The sequence below is a fragment of the Trachypithecus francoisi genome, unplaced genomic scaffold, assembly GCF_009764315.1.
Source record: "Trachypithecus francoisi isolate TF-2019V2 unplaced genomic scaffold, Tfra_2.0 Lachesis_group8, whole genome shotgun sequence".
Taxonomy (NCBI): domain Eukaryota; kingdom Metazoa; phylum Chordata; class Mammalia; order Primates; family Cercopithecidae; genus Trachypithecus; species Trachypithecus francoisi.
In genome coordinates this window covers 3014286-3040986 of record NW_022681473.1, presented here as the reverse complement: position 1 = coordinate 3040986, position 26701 = coordinate 3014286, and the positions used below count along the sequence as shown (strand labels likewise).

The 26701-nt window shown below is 47.1% G+C and overlaps 1 protein-coding gene across 2 annotated transcripts in view; it reads left to right on the top strand.

The window, feature by feature from the left end:
• ZNF195 (zinc finger protein 195) overlaps positions 1 to 15379 on the top strand; it is a 47340-nt gene extending 31961 nt beyond the window's left edge. For both annotated transcript variants that reach the window (XM_033208085.1, XM_033208083.1), the window contains 2 exons: positions 11652 to 11782; positions 13799 to 15379. In XM_033208085.1, the coding sequence (XP_033063976.1) occupies positions 11652 to 11782; positions 13799 to 14785 (1118 nt within the window). In that variant the 3' untranslated portion in view covers positions 14786 to 15379. The remainder of the gene's footprint in view (positions 1 to 11651; positions 11783 to 13798) is intronic.
• Positions 15380 to 26701: the final 11322 nt, after the last annotated feature.

Sequence of the window (26701 nt, the reverse complement as noted above, 5' to 3'; positions counted from 1 at the left end):
TGCTGCCTTCTTCCTCTTCCTCTCTCCAGCCACCCAGCTTCTGATTCTGATTCCTCCCCATCTCTACCTCATACCCACTCTCAGACTCAGCATGCCCAACAGTCGGCCCCCTTACTTCCCCTCTAAGAGGTGGCTAAAGGAGTCATTCACGTCCACATTCCCTTCTCCCTCTCTAACCTTTCCCAAATTAAGAAACGTCTCAGGTCCTTTTCCTCCAATCCTAACACTTATCTCAAAGAGCTCATTTGGCATGATCTCTATATTATCCTCTCTTACTCTCCTGGAAAAAAAAAAGAGTGGCTTCAGCTCAGGCACATGCCAATGATCTTCATCGGCAAGACCCTGCTAAGCCCGTAGGGGCTGCTGCAGTTCCCTGGGAAAAACCCTCCTGGGAGTACCAACGCGCAGAGCCCGGCCAGGCATCTCGTAATCACATGATCACTCGCCTTATCAGAGGCCTTTACAAAGCTGCCTATAAGGCCGTAACTTTGAAAAACTCAAAAAAATCTCCCAAAGGGCCGACAAAAATCCCACCGAATTTCTTTCCTGCCTTACAGAGGCCCTCCAAAAATACACTCATGTTAACCCCACCTCCCGGGAATGAACTATTGTTCTTAATATCCATTTCATCTCTCAGTCTGCTCCTGACGTATGGCACAAGCTCAACAAGATAGAAGACGGCCCTGAAACCCCTCAACGAGATCTCCTTAACCTGGCCTTTAAGGTCTTCAACAACAGAGATGAGCAAAATAAGGTAAAGCCCAATGAGATCATGCCAAATACCAGCTCCTAGCAGCAGCTATTCATCAGCCTCGTCAGGCTGCTGGGGGCACAAAAGACCCCGTAGCAGTGACCCTCCCGGGCCCTGTTTTAAGTGCTGCAAACAAGGCCGTTGGGCCCCAGCATGCCCTAACCCATGAATGCCAAAACCTCCTTGCCTAGCTTGCCAACAAACTGGTCACTGGAAGTCTGATTGTCCTCAGCAAGCAGACTAACAGGCTGGTTCCTCAAGGCCCTGGCAAAGCAAAGAGTGAAGAGTCACACTCCCACAGCTCCTTGGCTTGGCCACTGAAGATGGACAGAGCCCAGGGCCCCCGGCCCCATCTGCCATCACTGCACTGGAGCCCAGGGTAACTCTGCTAATAGCAGGTAAGCCAGTCTCTTTTTTAATTGATAGTGGGGCCACCTACTCGGCTTTACCTGAATTTTTAGGACCCACTTACTCTTCCCAGGTCTCTGTTGTGGGAGTTGATCAACTGGTCTCACATCCACATGCTACTGAATCCTCTACTTGTTCCCTGTTTAATACTATTTTTTCACACTCCTTCCTTATGCCTCATTGCTCCACCCCAATCCTAGGCCAAGACATTTTAACCAAATTCAAAGCTTCTATCACCTTTTCCTGTCTCCTTCAACCAGAGTCCCTCCTGTTCCTCTCTGCTAGTCCAGCCCCTGACCCCCCCCTTCCCCAGCACCCGCTACCCGCCTCCCTCATTAACCCAGTAGTGTGCGACACCACCACCCCTTCCATAGCTGCTCACCAGGACCCCATCAAGATCCAGTTAAAAGACCCTCTAAATTTCCCAACATTCTCCAATACCCTATTTCCCTAACACACCAAAGGGCTTACAACCCATCACAAACAAGCTCTGCTCACACGGTCTGCTTAGACCAACACGCTCTCCATGTAACACCCCCATCCTCCCTATTGAAAAATCTGACGGCTCCTACCAATTTGTTCAGGACCTCCGAGCTATCAATCATGCTGTTCTCCCTATTCCACCTGTAGTCCCTAACCCCTATACACTTCTCTTTCATCCCCTCCAACACCACCCACTACACCACAATTGACCGAAAAGATGCCTTCTTCACCATTCTCCTACACCCTCATTCCCAAAACCTCTTTGCTTTCAACCAGACTGACCCCGACAGCCTCCAGTCACGACAACTCACATGGACTGTCCTCCCTCAGGGCTTCAGGGATAGCCTCATTTCTTCCGGCAAGCCCTAGCCCAAGACCTTGCCTCCTTGGATCTTTCACCCAGCTGCCTTCTTCAGTATGTAGATGACCTCCTTCTCTGTAGCCCTTCTCTAAAAAACTCCCAGACTCACACTGCCACCCTTCTCAGTTTCCTTACTAATAAAGGCTATAGGGTCACCCCCTCCAAAGAATGGCCTAGATCTCGAGCCATGACCCTGTCACTGGCAGCCTTAATAGATAGCCTATCTCCACCTTCCTCAAAAAACGAAATCCATTCCTTCCTAGGGCTAGCAGGCTTTTTAAAAATAGGGACTCCCGGCGGGGCGCGGTGGCTCAAGCCTGTAATCCCAGCACTTTGGGAGGCCGAGACGGGCGGATCACGAGGTCAGGAGATCGAGACCATCCTGGCTAACACGGTGAAACCCCGTCTCTACTAAAAAAAATACAAAAAAACTAGCCGGGCGAGGTGGCGGGCACCTGTAGTCCCGGCTACTCAGGAGGCTGAGGCAGGAGAATGGCGTAAACCTGGGAGGCGGAGCTTGCAGTGATCTGGGATCCGGCCACTGCACTCCAGCCTGGGTGACAGAGCGAGACTCCATCTCAAAAAAAAGAAAAAAAGAAAAAAGAAAAAAATAAGGACTCCCAACTTTGCCCTCCTAGCTCACCCCCTTTATAAAGCAGCCAAAGACCCCCTCAATAAACCCCTAACCTCCTCACATAACATACTCCCCAACTTCTACAAACTCCAAACCGCTCTCATCACTGCACCGGCTCTGTCCTAACCTAATAGCTCCCAACCTTTCACTCTCTATACCGCCAAAAACCAAGGAATAGCCCTTGGTGTCTTAAGACAACAAAAATAAAATCCTCCTTCCTTTGCTCCTGTAGCCTGCCTCTCTAAACAACTCAACAACACAGTCAAAGGTGGCCAGCCTGTCTTACAGCACTAGCAGCAGTGGCTGTTTTAGCTCTAGAAAGCAGGAAATTGAACATTCATCCCAAATACTACCATCTATATAGTCTTCATAATCTACAAGATCTCCTCTCCTCCCAAGCATTAAGCTCTCCTCCACCTTCCCAGATTCAATTACTCCATGTCTCCTTTATCAAAAATCCCAAATTCTGCCTTACCAAAAGTACTCCCCTCAACCCAGAATCCTTACTCCTGGTGTGCTCTTCCCTTCCTACTCATTCTTGCACTGACATCCTAGACCACCTGCACACTTCTCAAACGTTTCCTCCAAGCCTCTCACCAACCCCAGTGACCAGCTATTCATAGAGGGCTCCTCTTCCAGGCCCACTGGCTCCCCCAGAATTGCTGGATATGCAGTTGTTTCTCTTGAGCAAGTAGTTAAAGCCAGGCCCCTACCTCCAGGAACCTCCTCCCAAAAAGCAGAACTTAAAGCTCTCACCAGAGCACTAACCCTTTCCAAATATGCCTGTCACATCCTTCATTCGCATGCTGCCATCTGGCAAAAGAGAGGATTCCTTACTGCCAAAGGAACCCCCATCACTAAGATCCCCCTTATTTACCAACTACTTCAGGCTGCACACCTTCTAACCAAAGTAGGACATCAAACGGGATCAAATAAAATCTCAAAAGGAAACAAAAGCCGATAAAGCAGCAAAAAAGATCTCCCTTTCTTCTGCCCCTGGCTCTCCCCTCCTCATTACCCCTGCAATCCAACCCCAGAATTCCCCCACTAAAAAAAGCCCCACTGCTACAACAAGGAACCTCCTTCCAAAGGAACTACATAATCAAAAAACTCGTCCTCCACCAAAACCAAATGAAAAAAAAAATTCTAACATCCCTTCACCAATCTTTCCATGTTGGGGTGTACCCCCCTTACCTTCTCCTTTGCCTGTGTTTCTCTTCGCCCCACCTATCTACCTTACTAAAAAACAACCTCAAACTGTCATATGTGCTCTGTCACTTCCTCACAAGGGACGCTCCACTCTCCATCTATTCCTACATACCCGGGAAGAGGAACCTCATTATCATATTTCCAGGCACTCTACAGACTTACAGACTTCCCTGAAAACCAAAACAAAACTGTAGACTATTACCCACCTCCAAAACCAACTAGACTCCCTAGCAGCAGTTACCCTGCAAAACCGCAAAGGCTTGATTTACTTACTGCAGAAAAGGAAATGTCTGGATCGTCCTAGATGAGGAAGGCTGTTTCTATTTCAATCAGTCAGGCCTGGTTCAGGATGCAGTCAAAAAACTAAAAGACCAAGCCCCCTACCCCACCAAAAAAAAAAAAAAAATCAGCTCCTCTGCCTGGCCCTGTTGGTCCCCTTGGTCTCTCAGCTCTTAGGCCTCCTGGTTCCCCCCACTTGTAGGACCCGCCATAACCATTCTCTTTTCCAGTCTTTGGGCCCTGCCTCTTACATCTCTGTACCCAGTTTTTACAGAACCGCGTCCGAGCTTTCACCCACGGAACCATACAAGACATGACGCTACTACAAGAATGCTGGCAATTTCAAAACCAGTACCAGGACCAACCCCAGCCTTTCCCCTAACCACTGCGCCCTCTCGGCTTGAAGTAGCCAGACGAAAAATGGCATCCCTTTTCCTATCATCTATTAAAAGGCTAAAATGTTAGGGTCACCCGACCAGACCATTCTCTTCCCCTCCCACAGGCCTTACAATACAGCCCCTTGCACTCTCCACACAGTTACCCCACGGTGAAAGACAAACCCCCCCTTCACCATCCCCTCCAGTAACTGTTTGTCCAGACAGTTACAGGATGCGGTTAACATGTCTGTTCACCTCGCATAACAAAGCTGGCAAAAAACATCTCCAGGATGCGGGCAAGACACCTGCACCCCCAGCTGAGCTCCCCTACCCCTACCCAGTTCTCCTGCACCCCCAGCTCAGCTCCCCCAACCCTACCCAGTTCTCCTGCACCCCCAGCTGAGCTCCCCCACCCCTACCCAGTTCTCCTGCACCCCCAGCTCAGCTCCCCCACCCCTACCCAGTTCTCCTGCACCCCCAGCTCAGCTCCCCCACCCCTACCCAGTTCTCCTGCACCCCCAGCTCAGCTCCCCCACCCCTACCCAGTTCTCCTGCACCCCCAGCTCAGCTCCCCCACCCCTACCCAGTTCTCCTGCACCCCCAGCTCAGCTCCCCCACCCCTACCCAGTTCTCCTGCACCCTCAGCTCAGCTCCCCCACCCCTACCCAGTCCTCCTGCACCCCCAAGTCAGCTCCCACACCCCGACCTGGTTCTGGCCCTCTAAAACCCTGCTGTAGGCTGTAAGCGGCACTGCCTCTAACTGTGGCAGAGCAGCCAGGCGGCTCAGTACAGCTTGCTTGCCTGCCTTTGGGTCTCCTCATCCTTTCTCTCGGCTGACCTTACACCTTCTGCGTTATAGGAAGAGGGAAACATTTTGAATTTTGTAAATTAATCGTTTTACTGGTATTTTATTAAGGTAATATACCATAAATTTTGAAACACTTTTTAAGATTCTATGTGAACTTAATTTGTTTTTAATTAAACACAACTGTGTTAAATGTGTTAAGCCTGGTGTTCATAGAATAAAGTGTTATCCTACCAAAAACCAATTCCATCTTAGTGAAAGATGTCGATAGCAGATGGTAACAATGTATTATCGGGTGTCATAGTGGAATAGCATCTCCCAGGGATTTTTTTAAATCCTTTCCCTCTTTTTGTAACTACAGAGTCATTATTACTGCGACAATAAATATTATACAGGTGTATAAATAAAATACATATATTTCTGAGTATCTTTTAATTTTTTCTTATAGTTTTTGTTGGATGTACAACTTCTCTGCCCTGCAGAACACATAGATTCAGCTTTGATTTACATGGAGTTAAATATACAAATATATTACTGTAAAGATAAACTAGCCGGGTGCAGTGGCTCACGCCTGTAATCCCAGCACTTTGGGAGGCCAAGGTGGGTGGATCATCTGAGGTTGGGAGTTCGAGACCAGCCTGACCAACAATGAGAAACCCCATCTCCACTAAAAATACAAAATTAGCTGGGCGTGGTGGTGTATGCCTGTAATCCCAGCTACTCGGGGGGCCAAGACAGGAGAATTGCTTGAACTCGGGAGGTGGAGGTTGCGGTGAGCCGAGATTGTGCCATTGCACTCCAGCCTGGGCAACAAGAGTGAGACTCCATCTCAAAAAAAAAAAAAAAATCGTAGACTATTTTATATAGTTTATATATATACACATATATATACACACACACAGATATACACGTGTGTGTGTGTGTGTATATATATGTGTATATATATATAAACTAGGCTGGGCATGGTGGCTCACGTCTGTAATCCCAGCACTTTGGGAGGCCAAGTAGGGAGTATCACTTGAGCTGAAAAGTTTGGGACCAGCCTGGTCTACATAGTAAGACCTTGTCTCTAATATAGATGTTTTAAAAATTAGCTGGGAGTGGTGGTGCACATTTTCAGTCCCAGCTACTCAGGAGGCTGAGGTGGAAGGACCATATGAGCCTGGGAGATCAAGGCTGCAGTGAGGTATGATCATGCCACTGCACTCCAGCCAGGACAGCAAAGTGTGTCCTTGTCTCAATAAAGAAAGAAAAGAAAAGAAGGGAGGGGAGAGGAGAGGAGAGGAGCACAGAGAAATACTTAAAGTCAGATTTGCAAACATCCCAACAGGGGAGAGCCCTTTTTTCTCCCATCCAATGGGCTTCTGGAGCTCCCATCGCTCTGATTGAACACGGACTCCCTGGAGGCAGCTCCCAAGAGCAGATGACTCAGAAGTTCCTAGAAAGTCATCAAACCAGATGACACAGAACTCAAACGCCATTTCACTTTATTTTGTATGAGACAAGGTCTCTGTCGCCAAGGCTAGAGTGCAGTGGGGTGACCCTGGCTCACTGCAACCTCCACCTCTGTCCTGGCCGCCTCAGGGCGCCCTGAGAGGACCCGGACATGCGGCTGCAGTGGCTACTCTTTTGGCTCCTCGTGCTGGGGTTTCCCAGCCACCAGTCCAGCCACATGAGTAGACAATGGACCCGCGGGGTTCCTTCCTTTTTATTGGACTGTCATGGGGGGTGAAATGACACAGCTCATGCCTGTAATCCCAGCACTTTGGGGGCCCAAGGTGGGCAGATCGCTTGAGTCCAGGAATTTGAGACCAGCCTGGACATCATAGCAAAACCCCATCTCTACAAAAAATTCGAACAATTAGACCTGGCGGTGAGCACCTGTAGTCCCAGCTACTTGAGAGGCTGAGGTGGGATGATCGCTTGGGCCCAGGAGGTGGAGGTTGCAGTGCAGAGTCCCCAGGAGTGACATGACCAGGATGTGAATGAGGACTCTATTGTCCTTTGTTCTGTAAAATGTGTCTTGTGCAGATCGTTGATTTACCCAAAGCAGAAAGGGTCTTAAAGTCCTTTTGATTGTCCAAATAGAAATCACAGGTTTCCACTTTGAAAGGTTTCACCCTCACATTATAAAACCTCTCCACTACACGCAGGAGAGGGCACCTTATGGAGATGAGAGTATTTGTTCCGAGTGGCATGCACCAGATTCTCAGAGAGGGAGCTGGAAAAGTCCAGTGATGGGGAGCAACCGCCGCATCGAGGCAGAGTCGCCCCACATGAGTGCCTCCAATCAAAGAAGTCTCTTGATTCTTCTGAGTCTGTGAAGGAGGAAGTGTCTTGATAATCTTGGTTGGAATGTTCTTCCCTTTACCTGGCTGCATTTCATAGATCAGTTACGCTCTCTTTTCCTACCTTCGAAGACTTGGATACATTTTTCTCATTGCATTTTCCACGCCCACCCTTGCTCATGGCCGTCGACTGTCAGAACCTAAGCTTTTTCCTGGCCGCATTGGACCTAATCTGGGTAGGAGCCCACTGCTGATAACCTGATCATTGTCAGATGTGACAAGAGTGCCCAAGACGGAGGATGTTTTCCCGGTCAGTGACAAGATGGCCTTTGTCCTTCTTGTGCATTTGATCCACATCTTTAACCATTGTGCCCAGAGCTCCTGCTTCCTTTCAGATGGAGGCTACTCAGTGACAGTGCCTCCGTCCCAGGAGCCCGGGCTGCACTCATCTCCACTCTGAGGCTGAAGACAAAAGTGCCGCAGAGCTCAGAGGCTGCTTTCTACAGAGGTCTGATTTGCACAAAACTGAGTCTTGGTATGTGGATTGGTCTTAGTTGCATTTTGTATTTATGTTCTCCCCCAATACTTGTAAATCCAGTGATTGTAAAATAATATGTGCGCCTCGTGTGTGGCGGTGGTCATACATTGCAGGAAGTTCGGATTGCCTTCCGTGTGGATTTGCAAGGTGCTCCTGAGCGCTTCAGGTGCTTTGCTCTAAAATATGAAGATGAACTCTTGTTAGTGGTTACTTGGTATTGTGTTTTTGACTGACTTTCTCACAGTTTTAATCATAAGTCCAAGGAGACTATGTTAGGCAAATCTGTATGGACTTTGAAAATCTGACATGAAGTGCCCCGTTTCAGCAATAGTGAACATTGATTTTCAAAAGTGAATGTTTTTAGAAACTTGGGCTAAACAACAATCTGTGATTATTTTTGTTGGAATATAACCTAGGTATTATTATAGCAGCTGTCCACTCTCAGTTTGTGTATATGTAAATATGTCTTTATGTAATATTTTCATCTATAACTTTAAGACTTTTTTCTAATTTTTTTTCTCATTTTTCCATACAGTGTGGACATATTTTTGCATATATTTCAAAGAATGTAATACAAATTTTTAAATATATAAAAGAAGACTTTGGCTTCCCAACCATTGTGAGTTTGTATTTTCTTATCTCCATTTTAAATTGAATTATGCATTTCTAGGTAAAGTTCTGTAATTTTTTAAATATTTGCAATGTTTTTGTCAGATAAATAAAAAGTAATAATTTGTGCCTCAAATTTCCTTCCTACTTTTTAAGTGATATAAAGTCCTGTATATTAACAGCAGCCTCTTTATAAAGAATACAATTTGCTGACTTTTAATATGGACACAGCAATGAAAGCATCACCACATTCCAGATTCAGGACAATAAGCACATTCCTCCCTCTTCAAAGTTTTCTCCTCCTCCTCTTGAATCTGTCTGTCTTTCTCCCTCCATCTTACTCTCCTCCCCCTGCACTGCCATTGCATGTAATGGAGTCATACAGGAGACATATTCTTGTTGTTCTGAATTCTATAAAGTCAGCAGAATCATGTTCACATTGATTCATACTGTATTAAATATTAATAGTTTTTCTTTGTTATATTGCTGAGTAAAATTCCTTTGTATGGACATATGACAGTGCGTCTATCCTCTCACTTGGAAAGAAATAGAAGGCTTATTTTTCCCATTTGGTCTTTGTCCTGAAAACAAAAACCCATAAGGCAGCACCTCTGCAAGCTTTTCCTGTGTGTCCTTGCATTTTACAACGCCGGGATAAAGTGATAGAAAAAACACCCAGTTGATATTATGTGTAAAATTGTTCAAACATATAGAACGTGAATGATAATTATTTTGGAACTCTTGTTTAAAGGGGAAAAAATTACACAACACAAGGGGTTTTGGCAATTACCATCAACATTTTGTTATAAAAATGTTTGTAAATACAGCATTGATGTGTTAACATTTTAATGAACATGACCTAACATGTATCTACCCATCTTTCCATCCCTCTATCCGTCCATCAGTCCATCTTATTTTAGATGTATTTCCAACTGAGTTGGAGACATCAACATACTTCCGATGAATAGTTTAGCAAAACTAACATTAACTAGAATTCAATGTTTCTTTATAAAATTTTCTTCTAAACAAACTCTACACTGAACAAACTCTACAAATCTTAGGTGTAACATTGCTAACTTTGGAAAGCACACACACTGCATATCCAAAGCCCCTTTCAAGATCTACAATATTATGTTGCCCCAGAAAGTGAACTCTCCCTCTTCCCAGCCAATCCCTTTCTCATCATAGGCTGATTTTGTTTCTTCTGGAATTTCACCTATATAGATGCATGCCATGCCATAGATACTCCTTTGTGTCTGTCTGATTCTGCTCAACACCATGTTTTTTGAAATCATTCCCATTGTTGCACAGATCTCTCAGTCTTTTCCATTTCGGACTCAGTATATGCTGAGTCCAGCCTGTTGAATGTCTATCTCTATTTAATTCACCATCTTGAAAGAAGCACTTAAGATATTTTCAAGAACATGCAGTTAAATCCTGAGGAATCTGCCGGGCGCGGTGGCTCAAGCCTGTAATCCCAGCACTTTGGGAGGCCGAGACGGGCGGATCACGAGGTCAGGAGATCGAGACCATCCTGGCTAATGCGGTGAAACCCTGTCTCTACTAAAAATACGAAGAAAAACTAGCCGGGCGAGGTGGCGGGCGCCTGTAGTCCCAGCTACACGGGAGGCTGAGGCAGGAGAATGGCGTAAACCCGGGAGGCGGAGCTGGCAGTGAGCTGAGATCCGGTCACTGCACTCCAGCCTGGGCGACAGAGCAAGACTCCGTCTCAAAAAAAAAAAAAAAAAAAAAATCCTGAGGAATCTATGTAGGAATGTTATCAGAAGCCATCTGAACTTACCCAAGGGAAGTCTTCGTCTTCATTCACATAAGAGTCTAATAGAATTAATATCAAGAATCTGAGAGATTTCCCACACTATTCATGCCATATTCATGATTTCCACTTTGATTATTATTAAGCACTAAAATTTGATAACTTATTTCTGAATGAAATCATCTCTTTATTGCAGTTTTTTGACTTACGGCGATCTTTAAATGGCAGAGACTCATTCATTCATAATCCAAGAGAGAAGTGTGATTCACAGGGATTCTTTTATCGTGTGATACATGATAAATAGATCCAATGTTATGTGTCAATTTAAAAAGTAAGTAATTTTAAAAAATGATAATTACTTTAAACCTAGCTTGTCCAACCCACAGGTGACAGGCCACATGCAGCACAGGACAGCTTAGAACATGGCCCAATACAAATTTGTAAACTTTCTCAAAACGTTATGAGATTTTTTTGTAATTTTTTTAGCTCATCAGCTAGTTCTAGTGTTAGTGTATTTTATGTGCAGCTCAAGACAACTTTGCTTCTTTGAATATAGCCCAGGGAAGCCAAAAGATTGGACCTCCCTGCTTTAGACCAAGAAAAAAGACACCCCACATTTGTAATGCTTAAAAACACTACCAGAGGCCGGGCGCGGTGGCTCAAGCCTGTAATCCCAGCACTTTGGGAGGCCGAGACGGGCGGATCACGAGGTCAGGAGATCGAGACCATCCTGGCTAACACGGTGAAACCCCGTCTCTACTAAAAAATACAAAAAACTAGCCGGGCGAGGTAGCGGGCGCCTGTAGTCCCAGCTACTCGGGAGGCTGAGGCAGGAGAATGGCGTAAACCCGGGAGGCAGAGCTTGCAGTGAGCTGAGATCCGGCCACTGTACTCCAGCCTGGGCCACAGAGCGAGACTCCGTCTCAAAAAAAAAAAAAAAAACACTACCAGCCATGCAGGAAACATGAGACTGTCAACTTCCAATCCTTCTTGCAGCAGTGGAATTCGCTGGTGATATCTGAGGGGTGTGGTTACTTCTTGGAGGAGGTTGAGGCTTTCTAAGGATGATTCTTTGTGACTGAAATATTGTCAATGTCATTGAGCCTTCTCATTATTTCAACTCTTACTATTCCAGGTCATCGGTGTTCTGCCGGGCCGTCGTCATCCCGGCCTGACTTTCCTGGAATTCCCTGGATGCTTGTTATTACTGTTGTTTGCCTGGGAATTTGTTCACTTGGCATTTTCTTCTGGAAAAGCAGCCTTGGTGTGAGTATACTGACTTCCTGTAGAGGTATACGTGTCATCATAAATAAGAAGAAATTATTTAGAACAATTCATGGTTCTGGACTTCATTAGGAATATTGGGTTTTACAAAAAAAAAAATCAGGGAAATGATGTATTAGCATAAGAATTATGAAAATATCTGCCATTTACATTATGAAAATTAAATAGGTTGATGTTTGTTTCATAGAATGTCAACAGAGCTTTTGGTCGAAAATCTTTTTTTTACCTTCGTACTCTTTATCAGAAATGGATAAAAGGTAAATGCTGGAGTCATTTTCACTCTGCCTATTTCAGGACACGTTTGTCTTTTCCCACAGCGCCCTCTCCTGGCTGGCCTCTGCTCTGTGGGTTCTGGGGTGCCTTTTCTGGGTGGAGTTTTTCAGAAGCAAAATATTCCCCATGAGCTTCCAGGCTTCTCCGTTCCCAGCTGGTCATCTTCGGTGGCACCTGCAGAAGCCATAAATGCTCAGGGGCCGAGGGCTGAAGGGTGTTCACTGTTCTGTTTGCAGAAATAACACGAGGAGATGCCACTGAGCTCCACTGCTGTGGGTCTCATGGCCTAGGGGACCCTGACTGACCCATTTTACTCCAAATATGCTGGGGTCCCCTTTCCAAAATATGTAGGGTGTTCTTTTTTGCGTGACTTTATTTCTCTTCTGCCATAAGGTAAGTGATGAACCTTTAGAATATCTGCTGTAATCCCAGAAGTGAAAACACTGAAAACTCATTAATCCAACATCAGTATGTGCAATTTTGAAAACTCTTTGACAAAGTCAATTCCATAATTCATCATAGTCCCAGCTCTGTTGGTAACTGTGTTGTGCAAAATCTCCCCACCCCCACCCATTGGTGCCCTTGATCTCATATTCTGGGTTTCAGAGTTTCCATATTTGCAACAGAAAATGTGCCCTGGCTGTGAGGTAGTGAAGAGTGAATGCCACTCATTACCAGAAGGACAATTCCCAGTGAAGACCTTCAGTGATGCTCAGGGAAGCTGGTCCTCATGTGGCCTCTGTAGTCTCGACAGCTGCTGCGTCCTCTGATGACACGTGATGGGACTTGTACACTTGAAATCAAACACATTTTTAAAACTTCTGTTGTTTAGAATTCCCCCCTCATTTTTCCGTGGACAAACTTATTTTTTATGTCATAGTGCACTGAAAATTTTATTACCTGGGAGTTAAAAGCAACATGATAGCTGTGTCAAGCTGACATCTGTCCATAGGATCATCCTGTGAGAAAACCCTCTCCCAATTCCCCTGCAGGTCTTCAGGAATCCACATCTCCCCAGTGACCTTTGTGCCCACAGGTGGCACCTCCAGAGTGGAGAAGACCCTTTGTCAAGAAGGGAAGCAGATGGGGGATGAGGGGTCCTGTGGGCAGAGCTAGAATCAGCTTCCTCTCTGCCTCTTGCAAGCCGTGTGACCCTCAGTGAATTTTCTCCTTCCTTTGGGAGCCTCTGTTTTCTTAGATTTGGAACAGGATGGTCACATGGACCTTGCAGAGTTCTGAGAATCAGAGACAGGATGTGAAAGGCCTGGAGAACATTCTCTTAAGAATAGCTGTGACTCATGTGTGAGCAATGGGTTTTCCATTCCTTTCTTTCTCTGTTTATCTGATGCAAGGAGCATGCTCCGGTGATGGTAGTGAGGGGCGAATAAGGATAGACATAGACACCCCTGTGTCGGAAACATGCTTCTTTATTACTGTGGGATGACTCTGTCTTCCCTGGGACAGGCCCCCAGCCTGCCTACATTTACAGACATACACAGTGACGTGTGCGGACAGCAGTTCCTCCCATGATTTTTTTCACTCCCCTGCTGTTAGCAGGACTCAGTGGAAGGGAGACTTTATGGCACAGGTGCTGCTGTTGAGGAACCTGAAGAAGAGGAAGGTGTGAGGGACCGTCACCTGCAGCATCAGGTGTGACTCGTGTTGGTCTTGGTGTTTTGTCACTCAAATAATACCTTTCAAAACATGTCTTCCTCTGCCTTGCAGGTCAACATGGCTGAACCAGAGCCTCGTTCTCTGTCAGAGTTGCCCTACTTGCCCTACCTCATGGCTGGCCCTTCTGGACCATTGATGGGCTGCCGGCCGCCTCCTCCACCTCCGTGTCCTCTGGGACCTCAACCACTCTCTGCAACTGAAGGTTTTCCGGGACCTCTGATCCCTCCTCCACTCGAACATCCTCTGGGACCTGAAACACCTTCTCCAGCTGAAGGTTTACTGAGAACTCAGACACCTCCTCCGCTCGAGTTTCCTAAAGGACCTCAGCAACATCCTCCACTCGGGTGTCCCCTGGAACTTCAATCATCTCCTCCACTTGAGTGTCCTCTGGGACTTCAACCACCTCCTAAACACGAATGTCCTCTGCGACATCAACAACCTCCTGTACTAGAGTATCCACTGGGACCTCAACCACCTACTGCAATCAAGTGTCCTCTGGGACCTCAACCACCTTCTCCACTTGAGTGTCCTCTGGAACCTCAACCACCTCCTCCACTCGAGTGTCCTCTGGAACCTCACCAGCCTCCTCCACTCAAGTGCCCTCTGGGAACTGAACCACCGCCTCCACTGGAGTGTCCTCTGGGACCTCAACCACCGCCTCCACTCGAGTGTCCTCTGGAACCTCAACCACCTCCTCCACTCGAGTGTCCTCTGGAACCTCACCAGCCTCCTCCACTCAAGTGCCCTCTGGGAACTGAACCACCGCCTCCACTGGAGTGTCCTCTGGGACCTCAACTATCTCCTACAGCTCTCTGTCCTCCGGGACCTCAACTACTTCCCGAAGCTCTCTGTCCTCTGGGACCTCATCCACCTCCTGCAGTTGGTTGTTCCCTGGGACCTCATCTACCTCATGCAGCTGCCTGTCCTCTGGGACCTCATCCACCTTCTGCAGCTGGTTGTCCTCTGGGACCTCATCAACCTTCTTCTGCTGTGTGGCCTATGGGCCCTCAGCCTATTCCTCCACTTAGTAGCCTGTAGAGCCTGAGCCACCTCCTCTACCACCTTCACATGGGTCTCCTCTGGTACTTCAATAGTCTCCACTCGTGGCCTCTGGGACTTCAGCCACCTTCTCCACCCGGCTCTCCTCCAGTACGTCAGCCACCTCCTCCACTTGGCTGGCCTCTGCTGCCTCCACCGAGTCCTTCACCTGAGTGTCCTCTGAGACTTCAGCCACCTCCTATACCATGTGGTCACTGCAACCTTGATCACCACCTCCACATGCACCATTTGGTTTGTTTTTCTGAACAGTAGAAACTGCCTTATGAAATGGATTCATGTTTCCTTTTTTTAGGTGAATGGAAATGTCACAGATGGTACTGCAGGGCTTTGTAGTACCAGGTAACACTGGCTGACGATGTGGTCGCTTTTCTCACGTTTCTGAGGGTTCACACTCAGTTGCATTATTTCCTCATCATGACCTTGGCATCATGACCTTGTAGACAAGGAAACAGTATTTTTTATTTTAGGGGGACAAAGTCTTGCTCTGGCACCCAGGCCGGAGTGCAGTGGCGCAATCCTGATTCGCTGCAACCTCTGCCTCCAGTGCTCTGGTGATCCTCCCATCTAAGCTTCTGGACTAGCTGGGACTACAGGCCTGCGCCACCATGACTGGCTAACTTTTTTCTTTTTACTTTTTGTAGAGACTGTCCTTCACCATGTTGCTCAGGCTGGTCTTGAACTCCTGGATTCATGCCATCTGCCCACTTTGGCCTCTCAAAGAGCTGAGATTGCAGGCATGAGCCACCATGCCTGGCCAGAGATTGTTTATAGAATCCAGAAACACCAAGTCTGCAGGCATGTATGGAACCTGGGCCATAGGGCCAGCTCTGTGAGGGATGAGACCCGTCCCTGACTTGGCAGGGCATCCTGTATCCTGCAGCAGAGAGACCCACAGTGAAGGGCACAGAGCCTCTGATCACCCCTAATGGAAGCACAGGTGAAGGGACCCAGGGTGCGGAAGGCAGAGACAGAATCTCCTGGGAATAAACAGGAGGCTGTGGAAGAGAAAGATGAAGTGGGGAGGTGTCACACGGGGGTTTGTTGAACGCAGGTGGAGCTGGAAGGCTGCTCCTGGCCGGGCAGGCACTGTGAGCAGGAGTGTGGAGGCTGTGGAAGTGCCACACAGAGCCGCCATAGGAGAGCTCAGATGCACAGTGTGCACGGGGAATTACCCGGCGAGCACTTCCTTGCTGCCCTACAGCCTTTAGTCCATTACCTGTAGGAAATTACCTGTAGGAAAGATGAACCTTTCCCCGGATGTGTGAAGGCTTTGGATCAGGGTGAGTAAATGCCTCGAGGTCTGGGAAATTTCACTTAGTTGTCAGGGGGCCCTGTCTCCCTGAGTTTTTAGGGCCCAAGGAGACTAACAATGAGGATGGGTTGGGTTCAGTGGAGCTGTGGCCTTGGCCTTCAGAATGAGGCCACCTCTGATGGGGAAATCAAGGCCCATCCTGAGCTGCTCTGGCATCATCTCATCCTCAGCACCCTCTCCTTCCCACCCGCAACTCCCAGCTTTGCATCTCCCTAGCTTGGCATACAAACTCCTCCCTTTCCCTGTGTCCCTGCTGCCTGAGCCTAGACACCAACTCTCAGTGGGACTCAGAGCCCCAGCTTCCTTATAAATGAGCCAGGAATGATGTGGTTATGAGGTCATTGTGAGGACTAAGAGACCAAGCCTATACAGAAAGAATCTTGCAAAATAGCTGGTGGGTGTTAGACCCTCACCCCTCTCACTGGTTAAATGAAAATATTCCCACTCAGAAGATCAGCAAAAGATATTCACCAAAGCTCATTAAATAAACCTTAGGGTGTAACAGCTCAGGCCCAGGATTTCCAATCTCTGTTACAAAAGATGAGGGAAAGCGCCTGTCTCCAAGATGAAAACTCAGATCCTTACGAGATGAGGAAATGGTAGGAATGCATACACAGTTCATCTCTGAGATCTGTATCTGTGATCTGTAGATAATTATTCTCCACGACATACAGACACAGATGCAGCCACCCGCAGATGCATTCAGCAGGGGCACAGATCTTTTACAGAAGACAAAATGTATATTGGGCAAAAGAAGATCACATGGAATAAACCAAAATCCTGTTACCTTACAGGACAATTGGAAAACTCTCCTGAGCCGTGATATCTTGGAAGAGTATCCAACATGTTTTATGCTCTGTGCCTGGTGCTGCCTCCTCTCCCTCTCATTTCCATAGTGTTTCCTTAATAAACATTCGCAGTCCTATCTGTATGGGTGTCTGCTTCCTGGAGGTCCAGCTCACATCCCAGGGTGTACTGGGTGTGACTCCTCATACACTGTTCAAACCCAGGCAGATACTGCCTTGCTGGCCATAGAAGTAGGGTTAGCCTTTGGGTAGTGTTGACTGGGAGGGGCCCAAGTGGGCCTTCTGGGGTGGGGGAAACATCCTGTATCAAGCCATGGGTGGAGGTTGTGCTCATTCATTCTAGATATAGTCACTGTGTGCCTAGTGGCTGCCAGTGGTGCCTTGTGAGCAGCTAGACAGGAAGATATCCCCGTGAGGTGGCCAACTTCTCATGACAGGGAATAGAAGGGGGCCCAGAAGCAGCTGTGGAGCCAGCGAGGAGCCCCACAGAGGCTCAGGGTTTGTCAGAGCCATTTCCCCACTGAGCCGGCTGCCCCCAGCAGCACCAACTCCAGGCGGCTCTGAGGGAAGCTGAGCTGGGAGCAGACATTTCTCAGTAAGTCCTCTACCCCCACCATCTTTCTGTAATGTTTTAATCACAGCATCTGCACACTTGTGGCCCACACCCGTGCTGCCCCCAGGTCCATGTAGAGTGCACCAGCCAGTGCCAAAAGCCACCTGCACTGGCTCCATGCTTCAGTGACACCAACGGCCATGAGCATAGCCACCAATTTCCACCTCTTCAATGCCACCAACAGCCGTGAGCATAGCAACCAATTCCCACCTCTTCAATGCCACCAATGGCCATGAGCATAGCAACCAATTTCTACCTCTTCAATGCTACCAACAGCTGTGACCATAACCAGCCACTTCCACTTCTTCAGTGATACCAGCGGCCATGAGCATAGCCACCAATTTCCACCTCTTCAGTGCCACCAATGGCCATGAGCATAGCAACCAATTCCTACCTCTTCAATGCCACCAACAGCTGTGACCATAACCAGCCACTTCCACCTCTTCAATGATACCAACGGCCGTGAGCATAGCCACCAATTTCCACCTCTTCAATGCCACCAATGACCATAAGCATAGCAATCAATTCCCACCTCTTCAGTGCCACCCACGGCTGTGACCATAGCCACCAATTTCCACCTCTTCAATGCCACCAACAACCGTGAGCATAGCAACCAATTCCCACCTCTTCAATTACACCAATGGCTGTGAGCATAGCCACCAATTCCCACCTCTTCAATGCCACCAACAGCCATGAGCATAGCCACCAATTTCCACCTCTTCAGTGCCACCAATGGCTGTGAGCATAGCCACCAATTTCCACCTTTTCTGGTACCATGAAGATGAATCTTGACAGTGAGAGTTTTTACAGAATGGGAATCGGCAGAATGGCTACAGAGACCTCTTTCTGCACATCAGAAGACCCACACAGAAGCCCCTCTGGAAGCTACCATCTCTTCCAAAGGATCCCGCTTGGCCAGCCTGATGAGCCTCCTGAGGCGGATGCACTCTCTCAACACAAAGTGTCTGCCAGACTCCAGCCTCCACTTGAATGGAGGCAGTTACCCCAGTGAGTGATTTCCTCTGAGCTGGAATAGCAAACTGAAGGAAGAGGCCCTCAGTGAAATATGGATGACCTGCCTGCATGATTGCTGGGGCTGGAGGCTCCAATCACAAGCACTTCATAGTCATTAGATACCTGTAGCTTCATATTTGTTATGAGCAATTTTTCTTTGTCAGATGCATTTTGAAATTTTTCATCTAAGGGATTACTGAAAATATTTAGTCCCATCAATATCAACAATATGGTAAACATATAGGAAAGTGCAACATATGTCAATTCTGAAATAATTACAGAATTTACATATTTGAGGAAAATCTCATAGCTCTAATTAGGTAGAATTCACATGGAGGCATGTATCTTCATGCAAACACATATAAAGAAACAAGCCGAGCACAGCTGTGGTGTGAAACCCAAAAGTTGGGGTGCAGATGAAAGGGCGAGGGGGAGTGTGGTTATGGACAGTGATTTAAGAAGTTCCAGGAAAGACTCACTGAGAATTAGGAGGTTTTAGTAATTATAAGATGGAGAGTAACTGAATAGTTACACAAAGAGTAGTCACAAAGATATAAATGTAATTTGTTGTAAGATTAAAATTTGACGACACTGCTAAATGAAGTATTAGGTCTGTGCAAACGTAATTGCTGTTTTTGCCATGACTTTTAATTGCAAAACCACAATTACTTTTGCATCAACCTAATATTAATTCATCTACTCCCATAATTGCCATATTCTTATCATTACTCTTGTCTCAGTTAACTACTATAGATAAATTGTGTTACCCACATTAGGATATTATTTCTATCTCTGCTTCATCTAACTCTCAATAACAAAATAGATCACCTGTTGTGATTACTCTTGTTTTATAGATGGAAAGAGCGAGGCCCAAAGAATCTGAGTGATTTGTCAAAGGTGTCTGTTTAATTATCAAGATTTGTTTCAGGTCCCTCCTCAATTCCACTTTCCTCTCTTTTTAACATCCCATCTATTTTGTCACATTCTCAGCAATAATTCCAGAACTGTCTACGTCTTCAATTCCCATCACATGGATAATCTGATGTTCCCTTTTTTTTCTGTAGTTCTTCTGAGATGCTTCTTGTCACAATCAGGACTTACACCCACATCGCCACAGCTGGTGATCACTTTCTTGTTCTCAGCTTATGGGGCTCTCAGAAGCTTTCAGCACAGTTGCCAGCTCTCCCCTGATGATATGGCTGGATTTGTGTCCCTGTCCAAATCTCATGTTGAATTATAATCCCCGGTGTTGGGGGAGGGGCCTGGTAGGAGGCGACTAGATCATGGGGGTGGATTTCCCCCTTGCTGTTCTTGTGACAGTGATGAGTTCTCACAACATCTGGCTGTTTAGAGGCATGTGGCTCCTCCCCTTCACTCTCTCTTCCTCCTTCTTTGGCTTGTAAGACTTGCCTGCTTCCCCTTCACCTTCCACCATGATTGTAAGTTTCCTGAGGCCTCCCTAGCCATGCTTCCTGTACGGCCTTTGGAACTGTGAGTCAATTACACCTCTTTTCTTTATAAATGGCCCAGTCTCAGGCAGTTCTTTACTGCAATGTGAGAACAGACAAATAGAAGCCCTCACTCAGGCCTGCTTCTCTCTCATCAACACTTCCCCGTGCTGCATCTGCCTCTCACCCAACCCTCATGCTCATGCTGACAACCAGTGTTGATCCAATGTTTAACCTCCAATCTTCTCCATTTTTGCCTCTAAAGAAATGCAAATCCTACTGGCATTGATGATTCATCTGTCTGGTATTCAATCCCACTTGGATCCATTAATTCCCCTTCTTGATATACATCTAAAGGATTTGAAATTAGCATATCAAAGACATCACTAGACTCCCGTGTTCACTGCAGCACTATCCACGATCACCAAGATATGGAATCAACCTAAGTGTCCATCAAGGCATGAACAAATGAAGAAAATGTGGTACATTTGAATAATGGAAGACTATTCAGCTTTTAAAAAGAAAAAACTCCTGTAATTCACAACAACATAGACGAGCCTGGAGGACATGATACTAAGTGAAATAAGCCAGGCACAGAAAGACAAATACCACCTAACGTCACTCATCTGTGGAAAATTTTTAAAGTTGAACTCATCGAAGCAGAGAGAAGAATAGTGGTTACCAGAGGCTGAGGTATGGGGTGTGGGGTAAGAGGTTGGGGAAATGTTGGTGAAAAGATACAAAATTTTAGTTGGACAGGAGGAATAAATTCAACAGACGCGTTGTACAGCATGATGACTCTAGTTAATAACAACATATTGTATTTTCAAAAATAAAAGAAAAAAGAGTGAAAGGGTATATAATACGATGATAAGAAGGACAGAAAATAAATAAAAATAAATCCTACTTGTGCCATGATTTGGGCTGTGCTATTCCAAGGACAGGGGGAATGCCCAAAGAAAGCCTGGCCTGGTTGAGACAATAAATTCTGTGTCTTGCAGAAGAGAAAAACCATCGTAAGTTGAAATAATCAGGCTCAGAGGGAAAGTAGAAACTGACCTGAGTGGTGAAGAATTGGACAGACACTGAGCAAGGTCGGTGACAATCTTGATGAAGAAAACAGGATAAGAAAAAGAATAAATAGGCCGGGCACGGTGGCTCACGCCTGTAATCCCAGCACTTTGGGAGGCCGAGGCAAGCACATTGCTTGAGCTCAGGAGTTTGAGACCAGCCTGGCCAACATGGCAAAACCCCCTCTCTACCGGAAAAATACAAAAACAGCTGGGCATGGTGCGCACACCTGTAATTCCAGCTAGTTGGGAGGCTGAGGCTGGAGAATCACTTGAACCCGGGAGGCAGAGGGTGCAGTCAGCCAAGATCGCACCACTGCACTCCAGCCTGGGCCACAGAGCAAGACTCTGTCTCAAAACAATAAATAAATAAATGCAAAACAAGAAAAAGAAAAGAGTACAGTTGCGTGGGGGAAGGATAATGGCGATTGGAGCCGGAAGACCTGGATTTGAATCTCATCTCTGCCACTTAAGGCAGCAGCACCACGTGCTTTAACTTTACATTTCTAATATTAAATCCACAGCATATATCACTTCAACCATACAGTTTCCAAAATCATCAAGTGAGATACTGTGTGCTTGTAAAGATTTTGCCAAGAATTCTTAGTTGGTTCTCATGACCTTAAGTGTGATCAAATCCAAAACCCATACTATATTTCGTATAGTCCTATTTTTTGTAACAAATAAAGCTATTACACAAATGCAAAAGTGTTGTGTATGTATGTATTATGGGTAAATAGTAGCTAGAGGATAGATAATGGATTGGTAGATGATAATAGATAGAAAATACATAGATAATAGATAAAATAAATAGTTATAGATAGATGATGGATAGACAATGGATTATAGAGATGATAATATAAAGATAATAAATGTGGGTAGATAAATAGATATAAATAATATAGAGAGATTTGGAAAGATAGATAGCTATAGATAGATAATAGATCAATGATAGATAAAATGATAGATAAAGGTAAATATATGATCACTAGTTAATAAGAATTAATTCTCTTATTGCCTTATACATTTTTGCCTCTCTGGGCTGTGAGTGTGGCCTGCAGCCGTGTACCTGTGCCTAGCCCATGTCCCTCATCATCCGAGTTTAGGGGGAGCTGGTGAGCCGAGGTTTGCAGTCCCCCTGGAGGTGAGAAGGGTCTCCATTCCACAGCCCACTCTCCCCGCCTCCATCACCCTCTCCTTTTACACTAGCTCTGGTTATTCTGGCTGTGGAAGGGACAGGAAGGGCCGAGAGGTTGACCACATAGATGAGGTTTGATTGGAACTGTTACGGTTGGGTTTGCTGGAAAAAGACTCTGAGGCAGAGGCTACGGGGCAGGCTCTGGGGACCCCTCCTGGGGAGGAAGACAGTACCTGCAAGTGGTCCTGACAGCTCCCATGGGGGCTTAGGACTGAGTGGGCACTTCAGAGCCACCCCACTGAAGCAGGGGTGGGGGCTTGTGCCCCCAGACCCAGTGGTACCTGGGTGGGGCTCCCCTGCAGGGCCACCCCAGGCACTGCACAGAGGCTCACCATAGGCCTCAGCCACCCACACTCCCGCGGGCTAGACACAGACTGTCTGTTCCTAATGGGCACCACCTTGCCTGGCACAGGAGGGGACAACATCTCAAGGCATTGATGGGCATCACGCCAAGGCTGCCGTGAAAGCCACAGCTCCTCGGAGCCCCACACGCAAGACAAGGGCCACAGCTCCTCGGCACTGTCATCCAGGACTGCACTGTGTGGGTTGGGACTCACGGAGGTTTCTCTTGAATGGGCACTACCAGTCTTTAGGCACTGTTGAGATCTTGCTCTTAATTTAGCTCTTACGAGATGCAAGCCAGGCAGAAGTGTCTGTAGGGAGTTAGTGTGACTGGTGTGATTGGCAAGCTCCATGTGACTGGTGAGGTCGATGCATCCTAGGAGAGAACCAGAGGGGAGCATCCCTAATGTTCCATCCAGAGCCATGCGCTGCTATGCAAGGATGGCATCCTACAGCCCAGCACAGAGCCATAGGTAGGATGCAAGTGGGATGCAGGTGGGACTCAGGTGGGATGCAGGTAGGATGCAGAAGGGATGCAGATGGGACTCAGGTAGGACTCAGGTGGGATGCAGGTGGCACTCAGGCAGGATGCAGGTAGGATGCAGGTGGGACTCAGGCGGGATGCAGGTGGGACTCAGGCGGGATGCAGGTAGGATACAGGTAGGATGCAGGTGGGACTCAGGCGGGATGCAGGTAGGATACAGGTAGGATGCAGGTGGGACTCAGGCGGAATACAGGTAGGATGCAGGTGGGACTCAGGTGGCACTCAGGCAGGATGCAGGTAGGATGCAGGTGGCACTCAGGCAGGATGCAGGTAGGATGCAGGTGGGACTCAGGCGGGATGCAGGTAGGATGCAGGTGGTGGGACTCAGGACTCAGGTGGGATGCAGGTGGGACTCGGGTGAGATGCAGGCAGAATGCAGGTGGGATTCAAGTGGGACTCAGGCCTCAGGTGGGATGCAGGTGGGACGCAGGTGGGATGCAGGTAGACAGAGTGCAGGTGTGTGCACTCCACTATGTTGATAGCACACCCTGGACTTCAGCACCATGCCTGGAGTGCCAGAATATGATGGGTCCCAGAGGAAGGGTAGTGTTCAAATGAAGACTTCGAATGTCCACATGTGCTTAGCCTGTGTGCCTGGAAAATCCCCTAGTGTCCTGCACCAGCTGGCCCGAGAGGGTAAGAACATGCAGCTCTGCAGGCCGTGCTCTGGGGACCGAGGTACCTGTGAAAATCCACGTGGATATCAGAGAGACTGAGCCTTGAGCCCAAAGCCCAGCTCCTTCACTGGCCTGTTGGGCAGCTTTGTGCCCTTTCCTCAATCTCTCTGAGCCTTAGTTCTGTCCTTGTAAGCAAAGTGCCCGCACAATGATAATTCCTGCCTTGATGGTCCTGGAATGATTGAATAAGATCTAGTTCCTAGAGTCACCAGATTAGGTTTCCTTCCCTTCCTTTTCCTTTCTAATCTCAGAAAGAAAGGGATGGGAAAAGCAAGAGGAAGGAAAATGCTGGCAAAGCAAACGTTAAGTGTGTGGCACCTGGCACCCTCGCAGCGAGTGTGGCTATGGCCTGTAGCAGCAGGGAGCCACACAGCCATGCCCAGCTCCAGGATAGGGGCCAGCCTAGAAGCTGGGCCTTGAACCCCCGTGGCTAGCGCAGTACCTGCACTCCTTGATAGGGTCAGGACACCTCCACACGGAGTGGTGGGCTGCCCTGTGCCCCCCACCACCGCCATCCTGCCAATCCAACAGACTCTAGGGACTGGGCCTGACCTTGCCCAGCAGTGCTGGAAACCCAGAGGCAGCCTCCTCCCCAGCGTGATGCCTATGCATGAGGGCCTGGGTCCAAGCTGCAGATGTGGCCACTGTTGTATCCTGCAGTGGTGCGGATGGGTGGCAGCTGCCTAGTGGCCCCTGCAGGGGTTCGGTCTTAAGCCAACTCTTCCCTCTTCCTCTTGTTCAACTTCCTGCCAGGAAGCTTGGAGGGCAGCTGTTATTCACAACTAAACGTCTTAAAAAGGGATGACTTGGTTCTTAGCCCTACCCCAAATGGGTCAGGGTTTTCTTTCCTCCTTTGAAATGGAAAGTAAACGAATGGCTTTGGCATTGTAAGGGCCTTTCTTATCTGATTGTTGCATTAATATGATCCTTGAAAATTGACCGAAGGAGAATGAGGATAAATGTTTTGTACCAAAAAAGCACTAATTTCCGTTGAGATAGGATTTTCAGTTTTAGAGGAGAGAGGAGTGGAAAATAGATAATATAAAAAATGAAAATGTGAATAAAGGTTTAATCCCAGTGAGGCTAGAATGTGCAGGGCTTGGCCTTGAAAGAGACTGAGCTGCGTGCTGACTCACCAGAGGGGCATGCGGATCCTCCAAGCCCGCTGTTGAGGAGTGCTGTGGGTGGAGGCTCCACTTTGCGGAAACCGGCTTCCCGAGTTTGCCTTCCTTGCTGTCAGCATGGCCTCATGGCCCTGAAGAAGCAGGGCTCGCAGGGCTCCCAGGGTCCCCAGACAACATAAATGTTAACACCATTGTAGGGATTATAGCTACTGGTTTTCAGTCATGCTTTTACACACACTCTGGATGCTTTTGAAGTTCATTTGAATTCTATCCCTCAGATAAATGGACTCGCCTGAGAAAGATAAACAGTTTCCTAGGCTCACTAGCAACAGCACAGTGCTTGGGTGGTGGTGGTTGTTATTGTTGTTGTTTGTTTTAATATTTACCTAAGGTCACAGTCACATCTTATAATTTATTATATCTGAATTATTTAGTGTGATTATAAACTGTCGATCTCAGGGCTTAATGTTAATTAATGCTTCGGGGAAATGAACAGAAGGATAAATTCAGGCCGATGCAGGCACCTCCCCACTTTTATGGGAAGAAGGGCCCCACACTTGTCCTCTACACCCGGGAGGAGCCCTCACCCATCGACTCACTTCCCATCCTCGTGTCATTACAGATCTCTGCCTGGTTCCTCACACAATAACAGAGGAGATGGCTGAAACGCTGCCTTCTGGGAGTTTATAAACCACGGTCGCTGCCTATTTTCAGGCGGAAACGCTCCTGGAGCTGAGAGGGCTGTGCTGCCTTGTGAGGCTCCCATCCCCTTAGCTGCCAGCCCGCCATCTTCCCTGGGGACCACACGCTGTGCAAATCCGCCAGCCATCCATTACCATCCATTATCAGATGGCAGCCTTCCAGCCCCCTGGTGAGAAGCCAGAGAGCACTAATGTCCACATGGGGACAAAATTATTGACCATGAACTGAGGAAATGTATTTTTTTTTTTTGCTTCTTCCCACTTTGATCGGAATTACTAACTTGATCAACATGAAATTAAAATGAAAAACTTGGGGAAGAATCTCTTGAAGTCCATTTTTTTATCACTGGGCTGAGTCCATATTAGTAGAGACAGGGTTTCACTGTGTTAGCCAGGGTGGTCTCGATCTCATGACCTTGTGATCTGCCCACCTTGACCTCCCAAAGTGCTGGGATTACAGGTGTGAGCCACTGCGCCCAGCCTCATGAGTCATTCTTTGCACAAGTAAACTGCTAAATTTAATGCAATTGAAGTTAATCTTTTAACAGAAGAAACCCTACCAACACTTCTATTTTGGACTTCCAGCCTCCAAAACTGTGAGTCCATAAATGTCTGTTGTTTAAGCCTCCCCACTCTGGTACTTTGCAACAGTGGCCCTGGCAAACTAATGCACTCCCCTTACTCCATGTTCTTCTCAGGGGAGCCCCTCACTGGTTGTTTACTGTATTGTTTTCTTCAGCTGTTTTCTCACCCAAAGATTTAATGCGCTCTAATTTTTTTTCATACTGAAAAGAGCTTGCTAACATGCAAAAAGAAGGAAGGAAGGAAGGAAAGAAGGAAGGAAGGAAGGGAAAAAGAAAGAAAGAAAGAAAGAAAAGAAAGAAAGAAAGAGAAAGAAGGAAAGAAAAAAGAAAGAAAGGAAAGAAAGGAAGAAAGAGAAAGAAAGAAAGAAAAAAGAAAAGAAAAGAGAAAAGAAAAGAAAAGAAAAGAAAAAAGAAAAGAGAAAAGAAAAGAAAGAAGCCCGGCGCGGTGGCTCAAGCCTGTAA